Source organism: Phaseolus vulgaris, chromosome 3 (genome assembly GCF_000499845.2).
Source record: "Phaseolus vulgaris cultivar G19833 chromosome 3, P. vulgaris v2.0, whole genome shotgun sequence".
Classification (NCBI taxonomy): Eukaryota; Viridiplantae; Streptophyta; class Magnoliopsida; order Fabales; family Fabaceae; genus Phaseolus; species Phaseolus vulgaris.
The window spans coordinates 37,324,933-37,337,777 of record NC_023757.2 but is presented as its reverse complement, the minus strand read 5'-3'; the positions used below and the strand labels follow the sequence as shown (position 1 = coordinate 37,337,777).

The window sequence follows — 12,845 nt, the reverse complement described above, 5'->3', positions numbered from 1 at the left end:
TAATACTAAACATGCTACATTTTGTTAATGACACTATATTCATGCATGAGACAAAACTGCAGAATATTTTGGTGGTAAAAAGCATCTTCATGTGCTTTGAATTAATATATGATTTCAAGATAAATTTCTCTTTTAAGGTTAGAAATAGATGATAATATGATAATAAGATTTTCATAAATGTTAAATTCTTGAATTATGCAAATGTCTTTTACTTATATGAAAATGCCAAGGGTAACCCAAAAGAACTTAAATGTGAAAAGTTTGAAAAGTGGTAGTGCTTTGCAGGATGGGCAGGTATGTACTACAACATGAGAGTAAGAAAGAGTTGTTCTCATCTCTATAATATTTTGAAATTGTATTAAAATTATCATAAACTTAAATTTTTTTTTTTTTTTAATTCGACAGTTAATATTATATGCGTGTCCGATATATGTCCAACACAGGTAGACACCAAAGCATGTCAATGATCACTTCCTAAATATGAACACATTACTAAATTATCCAATGTAGTTAGAATCACAATAATCTTGCAGTTCGAATTCACAATCTGTTACAAAATTCTTCAATCGCCATATATATCTTTTAGTGGATCGTTTTGTACACTTGAATGGAGTGAATTATATGTTAATGGCGTGATTTGCGATTAAGTTCCTTCACGGATAATTAATAAAAAAAAACTAAAAATGAAAACTCACATAAATGTGATGAAAAAAAACTCAACAAAGACGAAGTTGAGTGTAGAAGAAAAAGTTTAAAAAAAACGAACCGCAAAGGAAATGAACAATGGAGAAGACAAACATCAAAAAATAAATAGTTAAAAGGGAGTAAGAAAAGATAATCAATGCAAATTTGAATAGTGAAAAAGAAGAAAAGAGAAGATGAATAGTGAAAAGGAAGAAAAGTGTGGATGAATAGTAAAAGAGAGTCCTGAATAGCTTTTTTTATCTTTTTTCCCCCTCATAGTTTTAATCTTAGTAACTTACTTTTAATGATACCAACTTCCGTAACAATAATATTTTATGTTATTTTTTATTTTTGTTTGTATAAAAAAAATAATATGATCTCTTAAGAAAAAAATATTTATTATTTAAATTACATATAAGTGTTATTATATTTTTTTTATATAAAATTAGTTGTTATTTTTTTTTAAGTTTCACAATAATATTTAAATTAGTATATATTTATTCTTATATTGTTTATTTTTATTATATTTTAAATAGAAAATTAGCTGTTATGAATAATATTTTTTATTTCTTTTTTAAAAAAGAAAACAGGTTTGAATTAATATACAATTTGTATTATATTGTTTTATAAAAAATAGTAATTGTTTAAGAATTTTGTTTATTTTATCTTTTAAATTATTATAGTTATGTACCTTAGAATTTATAATAAGATTCTATTTAGGATTCCAAATACATGATTCACCATTTTGAATATCGATTCAATAACCATAGAATTTGAAGTTTTGATAATAAAATGAATGTCATGATGACTGATTTTAGAGAAATAGTAGACAAATCACCAATGCAACCAAATCAAAGAGATTTTAAAGGAGAAATAACCAGAATACCAATGATTTTTTGGGAGTATGAGGGCAAAATGAAGAATGTCTTGTGGAGAAGATATTGGAATAATAGAATGAAAAAGAGGTTGACTTTGATATTTAGATAGGATGTGACAACAAAATTTATGTATTTACTTTTTTTTTATTTTGGATATTTTTAACAATATATTCTATTTTATTGATGTATGTTTGGATATATTTAACTTAACTTCTAATAGAGAGTAAACTCATTGAATTATGTGTTTTTTTATGTATGTTGGTTTGTGGCATGGAGTCTAGTTTTATTTTTTCTTATGATTTTATCTGTAATTGTATCAGCTGGACTCTACTATAATATGTAGTTAAATGTAGTTTAACACATGAGTGTTATAGAACAACTTTAGCATTGAAAAATAAGGTGCTTTAAAGGAAAGTTCAAAATTTTCATAGAAATTATGCTGTGATTTTTATATTAGTGTCTCTTACTGCCACACTCTTGTGGACAAATCACATTTCTCTGACTCAACCTCAGATACAATATTTACACAAGCACACTTCTAATACTTCATGAGCGAATTTTAGTCTATCTCTCAAGCCTATATGAATGCAATTATAGCTCTATGAACGAACCTATTCTATATATATGGATTAAATCTTGGTCAATGTAATAGGAAACAATGCTTAAAGGGTTGAATTTAGGATTACATAAAAGACCAGTATGTGAATTTGATCACTTACCCATGTCTTTTTCTGGTAATTAAAAAAGAGAAAAGAGCATATAATGGTAAATTCTTCATTTTTTCATTTGTCCAGTACCTCGTTACCCATCAGCTTAAATATTATTTTGACCAAAACTGAAAAAAGGTACACATATGTAATGCTTTCATAGTGTAAAAACCCCCAAAAGGATCCTTGGGTTCTCCATTTACCATTTTAAATGCATATTTTATTTAATGCCAGAGCAAAGAAGTGACTATAAACAATGTTGCAGAAAAGAATAAACCAGATGTGTGTCATTTCATTTATTCTAGAGTTTTGACCAATGCAGCATAGATACCAATTGGTCACAAACTTTTACAATAATTTTACAATACAAACCTTGCCAAGGCGAGGGAGCCATAGATTTCTCAAATAAAGAACTGTCAAACCAACAGCTTGAGCATCCCTCAAAAACTGAAAATACTTCTTTTAGAAGAGGGCAAGGTGATCCGTAAAGTTTTACACCCCTGCCAACATGAATAAACAATGAGAGTATTCTCCACTCAAGTGCAAATGACACCAAGACTTGTAACTCCTATATACAGTTACTTGTTCAAACCCTCTAATTGATATTAAAAAAGAGAAGGGAAATCATTGAAGCCAGCATCAATAGTAAGAACTCAACAGGAGCAAACACATACATGTATAGAAATCCTTTATCACATAAGGAAAACACACCCAAAGAATCATGCATGAGCTATCAGGGAAATCAACATGACTCATTATCACTACTACTTCTAAGTGAATAATTGATAAAAATTAAGTACTGGGTTTGAAAGTGTAAAGGTGGGGCAACAACAGACCTCTCGTCGACCCTTTGTCATTCAAAAGTGTCTGAACCCTCTTGTTTTGGCAGTATTGCTTGTCAAAATGCTTCACCTGGCACACGATTAACATACCCAATTTAGAAAAGCATCGATTTTTACCAATACAGCATAAAAATTGAAGAAGGGGCTATGTTACCCAGGAAGATCGACACTGTTTGACGTATTCATTCCTAAGTTGTTTGCATTCTAGAGGGTACAACAAGCCCATAGATGCAATCTCTGTGGGCTTCTTGTCAGATTCCTTTTCCAAGCAGGCATAGAAAGCATCACGACCCTTGTTCAAAAACACATAAACAATTCAACGTGTGTGCAAGAGAGAGAGAGTGAGAGAGAGATTGCAGAAACCCATTTTCATGAAAAGGAAAAGAAGAGACCTTGTAACAAGCTTCCCTGGCTTTGGTGAGAACATCGGTGTGGATTTTGTCAGATTTCGCTGCAGCATAGGCCATGCCAAGCGAGTGAATAGACACGATATCTAAACCTGCGTTGCAGTCACAAACAGCAACGTTTATGGACTCGCCAAAACTGGGCTGGGCTTTATCAGAAATAACTTAGCCCAGTTAATGGATCGTGGATTTGGATCTCCTCACAAAGGGAATTGCTTTTTGAGCCGCATAGTTTCCTCTTGCAACTTCATAGGAGTGTGTAAAAGACAAAACTGCCTCATCCCCTTGCTCGCACACCTTGTTAATGCTATCTTCTTGTCGTCATCACCTCCTTCCCCATGTGTTAGTATCATGCAAACAAATATTTTTTAGATTATGTAATTTGTTTTTAGATTTCATAATTCATAAGCTTTTTTTTTATGTAAAAACAAATAATTTTTAGATTATAAGAAAGATTTTTTATGAAAAAAAAAACGACTATGAGATTCTATAATCCAAAAGTATCTTTAGATTACATAATATATAGAATCTTTTATTAAACAAAAGTTAACTTTCAAAATTGTACTATCTAAAAGCTTCTTTTATAAAAAAAATACTTACATATTGGATAATCCAAAAACTTGTCTTCATAAATTTGGAAATTTATTTTGGACTGTATATTGTATGAATCAATTTTTTTTCCATAAAAAAACTTTCAGATCTAGAATACACTATTGACTTTCAAATTAAACAATCTAAAAGTCAAAATTTATTTTTAAATTATTATTATAAATTATGTTATTCGATGTACTTTTTCTAATTTCTAGATTATATAATCTAGAAAATTTTCAAATTATACCATCCAAGAAAAAAACATTAAACAGGAGGGTAAATGAAAAATTTAATACTTATAATGGAGCAAAATAAAGTCGGGATCACAAAGAAATCTCTATTAATTGTACTGCATGGGATATGGAGACGGTAGAATTCTAAACCTGATGGAGACTAATTTTTAAAAGGAATTGTTACGTTTTACTAATTTAATAAAAAAAATATAAACGGTTAATATTTGTGTTGTTCAAAATGCAGCTGCAGAAAATAAAATAAAAATTAATTGAAAGTTTTGAAATCAAAAGCATACAGCTAAGAATTATCCATTTTAAGTTGTATTTATAGTAAACAATTGGTGAAAAAGATAAAGTTTTTTGGAGTCATTCTTCACGAACTCTATCATATGTGGGTGAGTAATTATTAGAAGGGTTCTTGAAGATAAAGGAAAAGTTTTTTCCCACATCCCACAGTAAAGGGAAAAAGTAAAAAATGTCTTAGTTTTTTTTTTTATCTTTAAACTTAATTTTTCCTCAATTTTCTTCAGCCTCCGTTTATTTTGGCTGTTATCTTCTTTACTATGACTGATTTGTGGGGGTGCATTCTTGTTTGGATAAAGTGATTTGACATGAAATACAAGTGCAAAAAAGTGTAAAAATACAAAATTGGGACCCTCTTTCAGAGGTTGTTAAGAAAGAAGAGGAAAATCACGTAGGTTCAAGTGAAAATATCAAAATAATCTTATTTTTATTTTTCTGAATTTAAGCTCTGTGTCTTCTATTATTTATGGTCTAAATTACTAAAAAAAATTTATTTATTTACATATTAATTATTACATACATTTACATATTAATTATTACATACATATACAAATTTGTATGTAAATTGAGTGTTACATAAGAATTTATTTTAATATGTAAATACGGATTCACGTCATGAAACGAAAATAATTATATATGAATCATATTTATATATACAATATTACATTTTTAATTAAAAAAAACATAAATTGTTACATATCGATTATATCCGTATATAACGTAATACATACTTAATTAAAAAATGAAAATAGTTACATACAAATTCTATACGTATATAAATAAGGTATTACATATTTAATTAAAAAAAATTAAAATATTTACATACGGATTATATCTGTATGTAAAGATTTACATACAAAATTTAAAAAATAAAGTTTTTTCTAAAAGTATGTCATGTTTTGTTAAACATGAACCCTGCTCTTTGAAATTCATAAATTCACGAACCCTACTGTTTCAAATTCACTAAATCCACTGTAAAATTGAAAGCAAGAAATCGAAACTCCATTCGCAATGCTAGTTATGTGGAGCATAATGTATTCAAATAAGTCACTCACACACTTGAGAACTCCATAACTCGTGCTCATGATCATCCTCTCCAACTCGTGCTCTTCTCTCAAAATCTCTAACCTTGTTCCCCAAAATCCCCCTCCCAAATCCCTTGTCGTTGTTGTGAGGTTGAGAACCTAGTAAGTAATTTGTTAAATGACAGTTTTGAATTAGTGACACTATAAAAATAACACTGATTAGCTACCATAAATATGAGTGGGTCATAATATGGACACTAATAGTGTAGGCTAAGTGTACACTATTTTTTAAAAAATATATATAAAAAAAACTTAATGTTGGTTAAAGAGACATTAAACCCCACACTATTTTTTTTTAAAACAAAATAATAATAAATCATTAACATTGTCCTTGGTAACATAAATAAAATAAATAAATTTATTTTAAAAAAAAAAACATTTTAGTGTAGATATTGATAACGCAAATATTTTTTTTATAAAATTTATAATATAAATAAAATACATTAAATATTCACATCTATTAAACCCACATAAGTTTCTCTCTTTTTTCTTTGGATAATATATGTATCTACAAAGGCATTTGCATAAAAAAGAGGTATATGAATACTAAAGTCTATTTGGATAATTATTCAAGCAATTAATTTTAATACAAACATGTTTAAGAATCAGTAATTTTTTTATTTAAAATTTAATAACAAATGCAAAGTTTCTGCTTTTAATTTTTAAGTAAATTATTTTTTTTATCAAATTTTAAATAAACTAATCTATATATAGACATAAAATATAGTATTTGCGAATTTTTGCATCTTAGGAACACAATCCATTATATCAGTTTTACGAAAAAGACAACATTAACACTAAAAAAAAATTAAGAAATTAGCTGCCTAAAAAATAATGTGCGTCAAGTTGAAGACACTGTTAGAATGGGTTAATTCCATTCTAAACTTACACTATCAACTTTTAAAATGAAAAACTATTAAAAAAAATAATTTCGTGACAATTAAAGTAAAATATAACTTATTTTTTTAATTAAATAAGAATGAAAAAAAATAAAGGTCGTTGTCTACTATATTGATGTAAGAAAATATTGTTTTTTAAAAAATTTATGGATTTCACCAACCCTAAACTTTCATGGACTTGGTCGATGATATTAGATACATTACAACACTTTAGTTACCAAACAAAATTGTCTCCTAATAAAGAGACGTAACTCGAGTAGGCTACACCCACTCTATATTGATGTAAAGGAAAAAAAAAGTGACTCAAACCCATTTTATACTAACACAAGCCTAAAAACAGAAACCCAAACAATAAAATAATAAGACTTTGCGTTAATGAAGCGAACAAATAGTTTGAACTCTTTAAAATATATAATAGAACGTTAGTTAAAATTCGAAAAAACAAATAATTGACAACACTAAAAATATTATAATTTTAATATTTTTGAAAGGTAAGTATGGGTTTGACGGACAGAAACAATAAAAACGTGGACTAGGCCAAAACATATGAGTTTTCAATTTTTTAAATCATAGAATGTGATATAATTTTTGTTATTGATGATAAATAAACACAAATGAGTTAATTATTAAGTTGTTAGAAGTAGATTAGAAAATTAATTTTTAATATAATTAAAGAAGATCTTTTAATATTAAAATTATAAAAAAAATGGAAAAATGAAAACAAATATTAATATCAATAATAATATTTCATATTAATTAATAAGCATATTTAGAAGAAAAAAAATAATTGTTATAAATGATAATTATATTTATTAATATTAATGTTAGTATTACTACTAATAATAATATAATTAATAATATTATTCATATTAATAATAATAATAATAATATAATTGTAATTATATTTTTTGGATAGGATTGTAATTAATATAATTATTATTATAAATAATAATATTAATATTTATCGATTTTTATTATTGATATAGATTATTATAATTAAGAATATTAGAATTGTTATTAATAATTTAGTAATTGGTAGTTAAAACTTTGGTAGCTAATTAGATACCAATTTACAAACTATTTAACAATAATATAGTTTAATTTAGAAACTAAATTTTTTTTAATCTCTAAAATGGTCTCTAATTTAGTCACTATAACAACTAATTATTATTTTTTTATAAAATTGGTTTCTATTTCATGATTTTGATTTTCTTGTAGTGTTTTATCTTGTTTTAAACGGAGTGTTTCTTGTTTATTTTTATTAATCAAAATTGTAAACAATAATTAGTTGATAGAATTTTTTTATTAATGAATGAAATTTGTAATTATTATTTTCATTATTCATTTTATTTTAAATTTATAAATAATTGTTCTAATTTTGATAATTATTTTTTCTTTATTTTTTTTAAAAATAGTTTCATGTAAAAATTTGTTGTTGAAAATGTAACTATATTAAATCCTAATCTTTTAACCCCTAATCATAACCCTATAAATAAATCACATTTTATTTATAATTAATTTTAATGATAAGGTTAAAATTGTAATCTTACTTTTTTATCAATTAAAAAATTTATTTATCAATCATATCTACACATCGCACAAACTTTCACAAACTCTCTTCTCATTTTTTTTTACTTTCTACTTACTTTTTCTTAATCCAAACAACTTCACTTTTCACTCACTTTTCCCTCAAACTCATTCGTTTCCTCTCTCTTAAATTCACCTTCAAATTCAAACAAAGATTTAATGTGATTGTCGTAAACCATTTGTCACTATAAATTGTATGTTGACTCTTTGCCACCACTATGTCGTTGTCTTAATCTCCTGTTAGTCGTCAACGATACTCCTAATCATTCTTTCCAACCTCCCTTACTTATGGTGAACCCGATGCAACAACATTGGACGTGGGTGAATATTTGTCATTGATCCCCAACAATATGAAATTAAATATCTTCAACGTAATTTTATTTGATGCACAAATACATGGAGGGGTTGGCAAAAAAAGCGAGACATGAATAACGATGACAAATGAGTTGTTGTTTGGGTTTCTGACGAGATAAAAGTCGATGGTTGCACAAATAGAGATTTTCCCCACCTTCAAAATTATATGTTTTCATTCAAGATTCACCAATCCAAAACGCAATTTAAATGTTTTTTCAACTAGGTGCTATAGAGTATTGTATATTGTGAACTTAATTTAGAAATGTTACTCTACAAATATTTATTTATGTAGTACTCATTCATTATGAGCACATAAGTTTTATGAATTAGTACATAAATTAGTATAACTATAACTATAAAATAAAATCATTCATAATTTCAGAATTCATCTATCTTCAAACCACCACTAAAGCTTGTTGGAACAACCAAGCACGGACTAAAACAGTCACCATGAAACAAAACTAAAGGAAAGAGATCCAACATTCAAATAAAAGAGTAAGGATAGTCATTTTAAAAGTTATAATAATACATGTAGCAATTAAGGAGGTGCTGGAAGCAAAAGCAACGAAAATAAGTTGTTGGTGCTGGGCCGTTTTTAATAAGAAAATCTCACTTTCTTTCTTATTTTCTTATAGCAAATTCTCATTGCACCTCCATATCTTCTCCCCGCACCTCCATATTAATTATGAAAAGCCGATTTTAACCTTTTAAAAAAATTAAATAACCATAAATAAAGTATAATCTCAACTTTTTAAATAACCTTAGCTACACCTTCGTACCTCCATACCTTCCTTCCAACTGCAACACTTCCGTTTTTCTTCAGCCGCAACGTTTGAAAGAGCAGTTCCATCATTTGACATATTTTAATTTACTCCATAGATAAATCTACACTTACTTGAGAGTTTGAGTCTTTTATAATTATAAGTTTTTCCTCAAGCAACATCACGGAAATTCTATCAACAAAATAACTATTGTTGCACTTGCAATGGTTCCATGAAGTGGATGGTTATTGTAACTAGAAACAAATTGTGAATTCTCGGAATCAAAAGTTTTTCTTTAGTTTTGTACTCTCATTTTGCACATTGCTATTTGTTTTCTTATAGGTTTTGTGACTTCTAAATTATATACTAAAAGAATAAAAACACAGTCACCACCAATAAAAACACCACAAAACTTACCTCAACCGCCAATTTCACCACCAGCCAGCACAAGTAACCACTACTTATTGAAAAGGTAGAAGAATTCACCATATTCCCTACTATACTCCGAAGGATATTGTTGAAATTAAATAAAAAGTATGAAAGTATAGGAAGAAAGTATGAAAATGTGAAAAGAATTTCCTCTTCTTCATGATTGGCCACCTTACTAAAAGACTATCATTTTATCATATTCTAATAATGTATTAGAACAAAGATTAAGTAATAAAGTTTTTATATAATTTTATTTGTGACTAATATAATATGAATGAGTACATAAATTAGTATAACTATAACTATACAAATAAAGTCATGCATAATTACTAAAAGAAAAATCTATTATAAATAGGTCATGTTTAAAATTTGGTGATAAAAAAACATATAAAAAACTTCTTAAATTCTTTCCATATAAAAATATAAGAACACTTCAATTATCTAGAGTGTGTAAGAACTTAAAAATGAAGATAAGAGATAACTATTTAAATTCTTATATTTGAAACATTCTCCACATGTGAAAAAAAATATATTGTAAAAACTCATGTATTAAAAATAAATAACATACTATGAAACTAAGAGATTTTCTTTTTAAAAAATGGAACATAATAAGTGAGAATGTAGAAAAATGAATTTCTGTTTTCCTTAATATTAATATATACAAAAATATCTTAATATTCTTTTCCTATACATTTCATCCATTTTCTTATTCTATATTATATTTAATTTTATGTTTAATATTCACTAAAATTAAATAATATACATTATAAAATAAATTAAAAATACTCCTAGTTTAATTCTTAATATAAAAAATTTAGGGAGCCACTCCACCCTCCCTCCCCTATAATCCTTTGTCACTAACTCCATTCATTTTAGAAGCCTTAATTTGGGAGATAGGTTATGGAGTCTTGTTCTATGAGTTTTGTAGTATACTTCAAATTCCCATGGTGTGGTTTTCATCATTTTTAATTCTCAAACATTTACATTTTATTTTAGTTAATAATTTTATAAGAGCATAAAACTCTTTTTAAGACTCAAAGAACTTCATCTTTCTTTCTTCATGAATATACCAAAACTCAAGGAGTGATAATAAATTAATATAACAAAGTATGGATATGCAAAAATCAATCATTCATTTTTTTAATAAAGTTTAATTAAGTCCCAAGTATGTTAAGAAAATTATATTTTTAATTAAATTTTTATTAAAAAATATTTTATTTAGTATTCAAAATATTTTTTTTATTTAAGTATTTTCCTATATGTCTCTGTTATTTTCATCTTTAACTTGTTGATTAATTTAGAATTTCTTTTTCCAATTTCATTTAACTTTCTCATTGTATCGTTGTTTGCCTGTTAGAAAGCATTTATTATTATTTCAGACATTGTTTTGTTAGGATGTTTATATATTTTTAATATGGCCTAATCTTTTGTGCTAAAATTCCTTTTATACGTTTTAAAAAACTTTTCTTTTCTGTATTTTTTTTATAATTGATTTTTTTTACAATTTTAAACTCGAATTTCGTATTGCTTAATTTACTTGAGTAATGAAAATTTAGTCTATTTTTGGCATTAGCCTTTGAATTTTTTGATTAAGCTTTTTCTATATATCTTGGCTATTTATTTATTTGCAACAGAATCTATATCGAGTTATATATATTTAACTTCTTTTACAATATTACTAAAAGTGACCATGAAAATGTCTCAACTCTCAAATAAATAAATGAGAAAAATAAGATATTGCTACTTGTGAGATGATTTTTTTTTGTCTTTGATTCACAATTACCTTTATAAGGTATTCAAATATTTAATAATTTTTTTTTGGTAAAGGTACTCCAATTTTACTAATTATTGTTTAACTAAGTAGGCTTTGCTCATTGGCTTCTTCTTTGAATCAACAATCACAACTCATACACCAAAATTTGTGGGTTTATGACTCACCTTTTCGTTTTCTTGTCATAATTGGGAGGTTACTCAGCACAATCAATTGCAATCAATGGGAGGTTAATTGCCATAATCAATTGCAATCAATGAGAGGTTAATTGTCACAATCAATTGCAATCAATGGGAGGTTAATTACCATTAATTGTATTTATTATTGTTGTCTCCTAGAACCACTATATATAGTGGCTTCCTTCAAGCAATGTAACACACAACAAACATCAACACACACTTGTTTCCTCTCTTTTTTCCTATACTCTTTATTTCTGCTTTTGGGTGTAAGTGTTTAACCCATATAGAGAGAATTTTTTTTGGGGCTATTTATCTATTAGCCCGAGAGGAATTTATTGTACTCCAGTACCATTGTAGTGGAAGTTTTGGCTCTCTCGCCGGTGGTTTTTTAACTCTATTTAAAGGGGTTTTCCACCTAAAAATTCTGGTATCATTCTCACTTTATTTGTTACTTTAATTTCTCATAATCTTTGGTTGAAATTATCACGCTTCCGCACACGATATCCCTACAAATTGGCATCAGAGCTTTTCGATAATTCAACCAGGATCTATTGTTCAATAATGTCAAAATTGGATATTGAGAAATTTGATGGTAAAATCAGCTTTGCTATCTGGCGAGTCCAGATGCTAGCTGTTCTCACCCATAATGGTTTAAAGAAAGTTCTAGCAGGTAAAATGATGAGACCAACCACTATGACAGAGGAGCAGTGGGATGAGATGGATGAAAAGGCATTGTCTGCAATCCAGTTATGCTTGTCCCGTGAGGTGTTGCGTGAAGTCATCAACGAGAAAAGTACAACAGGCATATGGAGTAAATTGGAGTCTCTATACATGACCAAAAGTCTTGCAAACAAACTCCGGTTAAAGGAGCGGCTTTTTACACTCCGAATGTCCGAAGGTACTCCCATCCAATCTCACCTTGATGAATTAATTCCATCATAATTGATTTGGAAAATTTGGATGTTAAAATTGATGATGAGGATAAAGCACTTCTACTTATTGTTTCTCTACCACCCTCGCATCGACAATTCAAAGAAATTATGTTATACGGTAATTATCTTACCTTAAGCTTTGATGATGTCAAGACTAATTTACTAGCCAAAGAAAAATTTGATACTCAAATTCATTCTGAAAGTTC

The 12,845-nt window shown here is 27.3% G+C and overlaps 1 protein-coding gene across 3 annotated transcripts; it reads right to left on the bottom strand.

Moving 5' to 3' along the window:
- Nucleotides 1–2,528: 2,528 nt before the first annotated feature.
- Nucleotides 2,529–3,661, bottom strand: LOC137807453 (uncharacterized). Of its 3 annotated transcripts, none has more exons than XM_068608106.1 (4): nt 3,504–3,661; nt 3,266–3,403; nt 3,106–3,181; nt 2,529–2,769 (listed from the first exon to the last, which is right to left on the bottom strand). In XM_068608106.1, the coding sequence occupies exons 1-4, from the start codon at nt 3,576–3,578 to the stop codon at nt 2,762–2,764; spliced, it is 297 nt and encodes a 98-aa protein (XP_068464207.1). In that variant the 5' UTR covers nt 3,579–3,661; the 3' UTR covers nt 2,529–2,761. The 3 variants fall into 3 exon arrangements, with proteins under 3 accessions (XP_068464207.1, XP_068464208.1, XP_068464206.1); XM_068608107.1 differs by having other exon boundaries at nt 3,266–3,370; nt 3,504–3,642; XM_068608105.1 differs by lacking the exon at nt 2,529–2,769 and having other exon boundaries at nt 2,920–3,181.
- Nucleotides 3,662–12,845: the final 9,184 nt, after the last annotated feature.

Coding starts and splice junctions, on each gene's coding strand:
- LOC137807453 (XM_068608105.1), bottom strand. CDS start 3,578: ATGGCCTATGCTGCAGCGAAATCTGACAAAATCCACACCGATGTTCTC. Junction 3,404..3,503: donor CCAGGGAAGCTTGTTACAAG/GTCTCTTCTTTT, acceptor TTTTTGAACAAG/GGTCGTGATGCTTTCTATGC. Junction 3,182..3,265: donor AACAGTGTCGATCTTCCTGG/GTAACATAGCCC, acceptor ATCGTGTGCCAG/GTGAAGCATTTTGACAAGCA.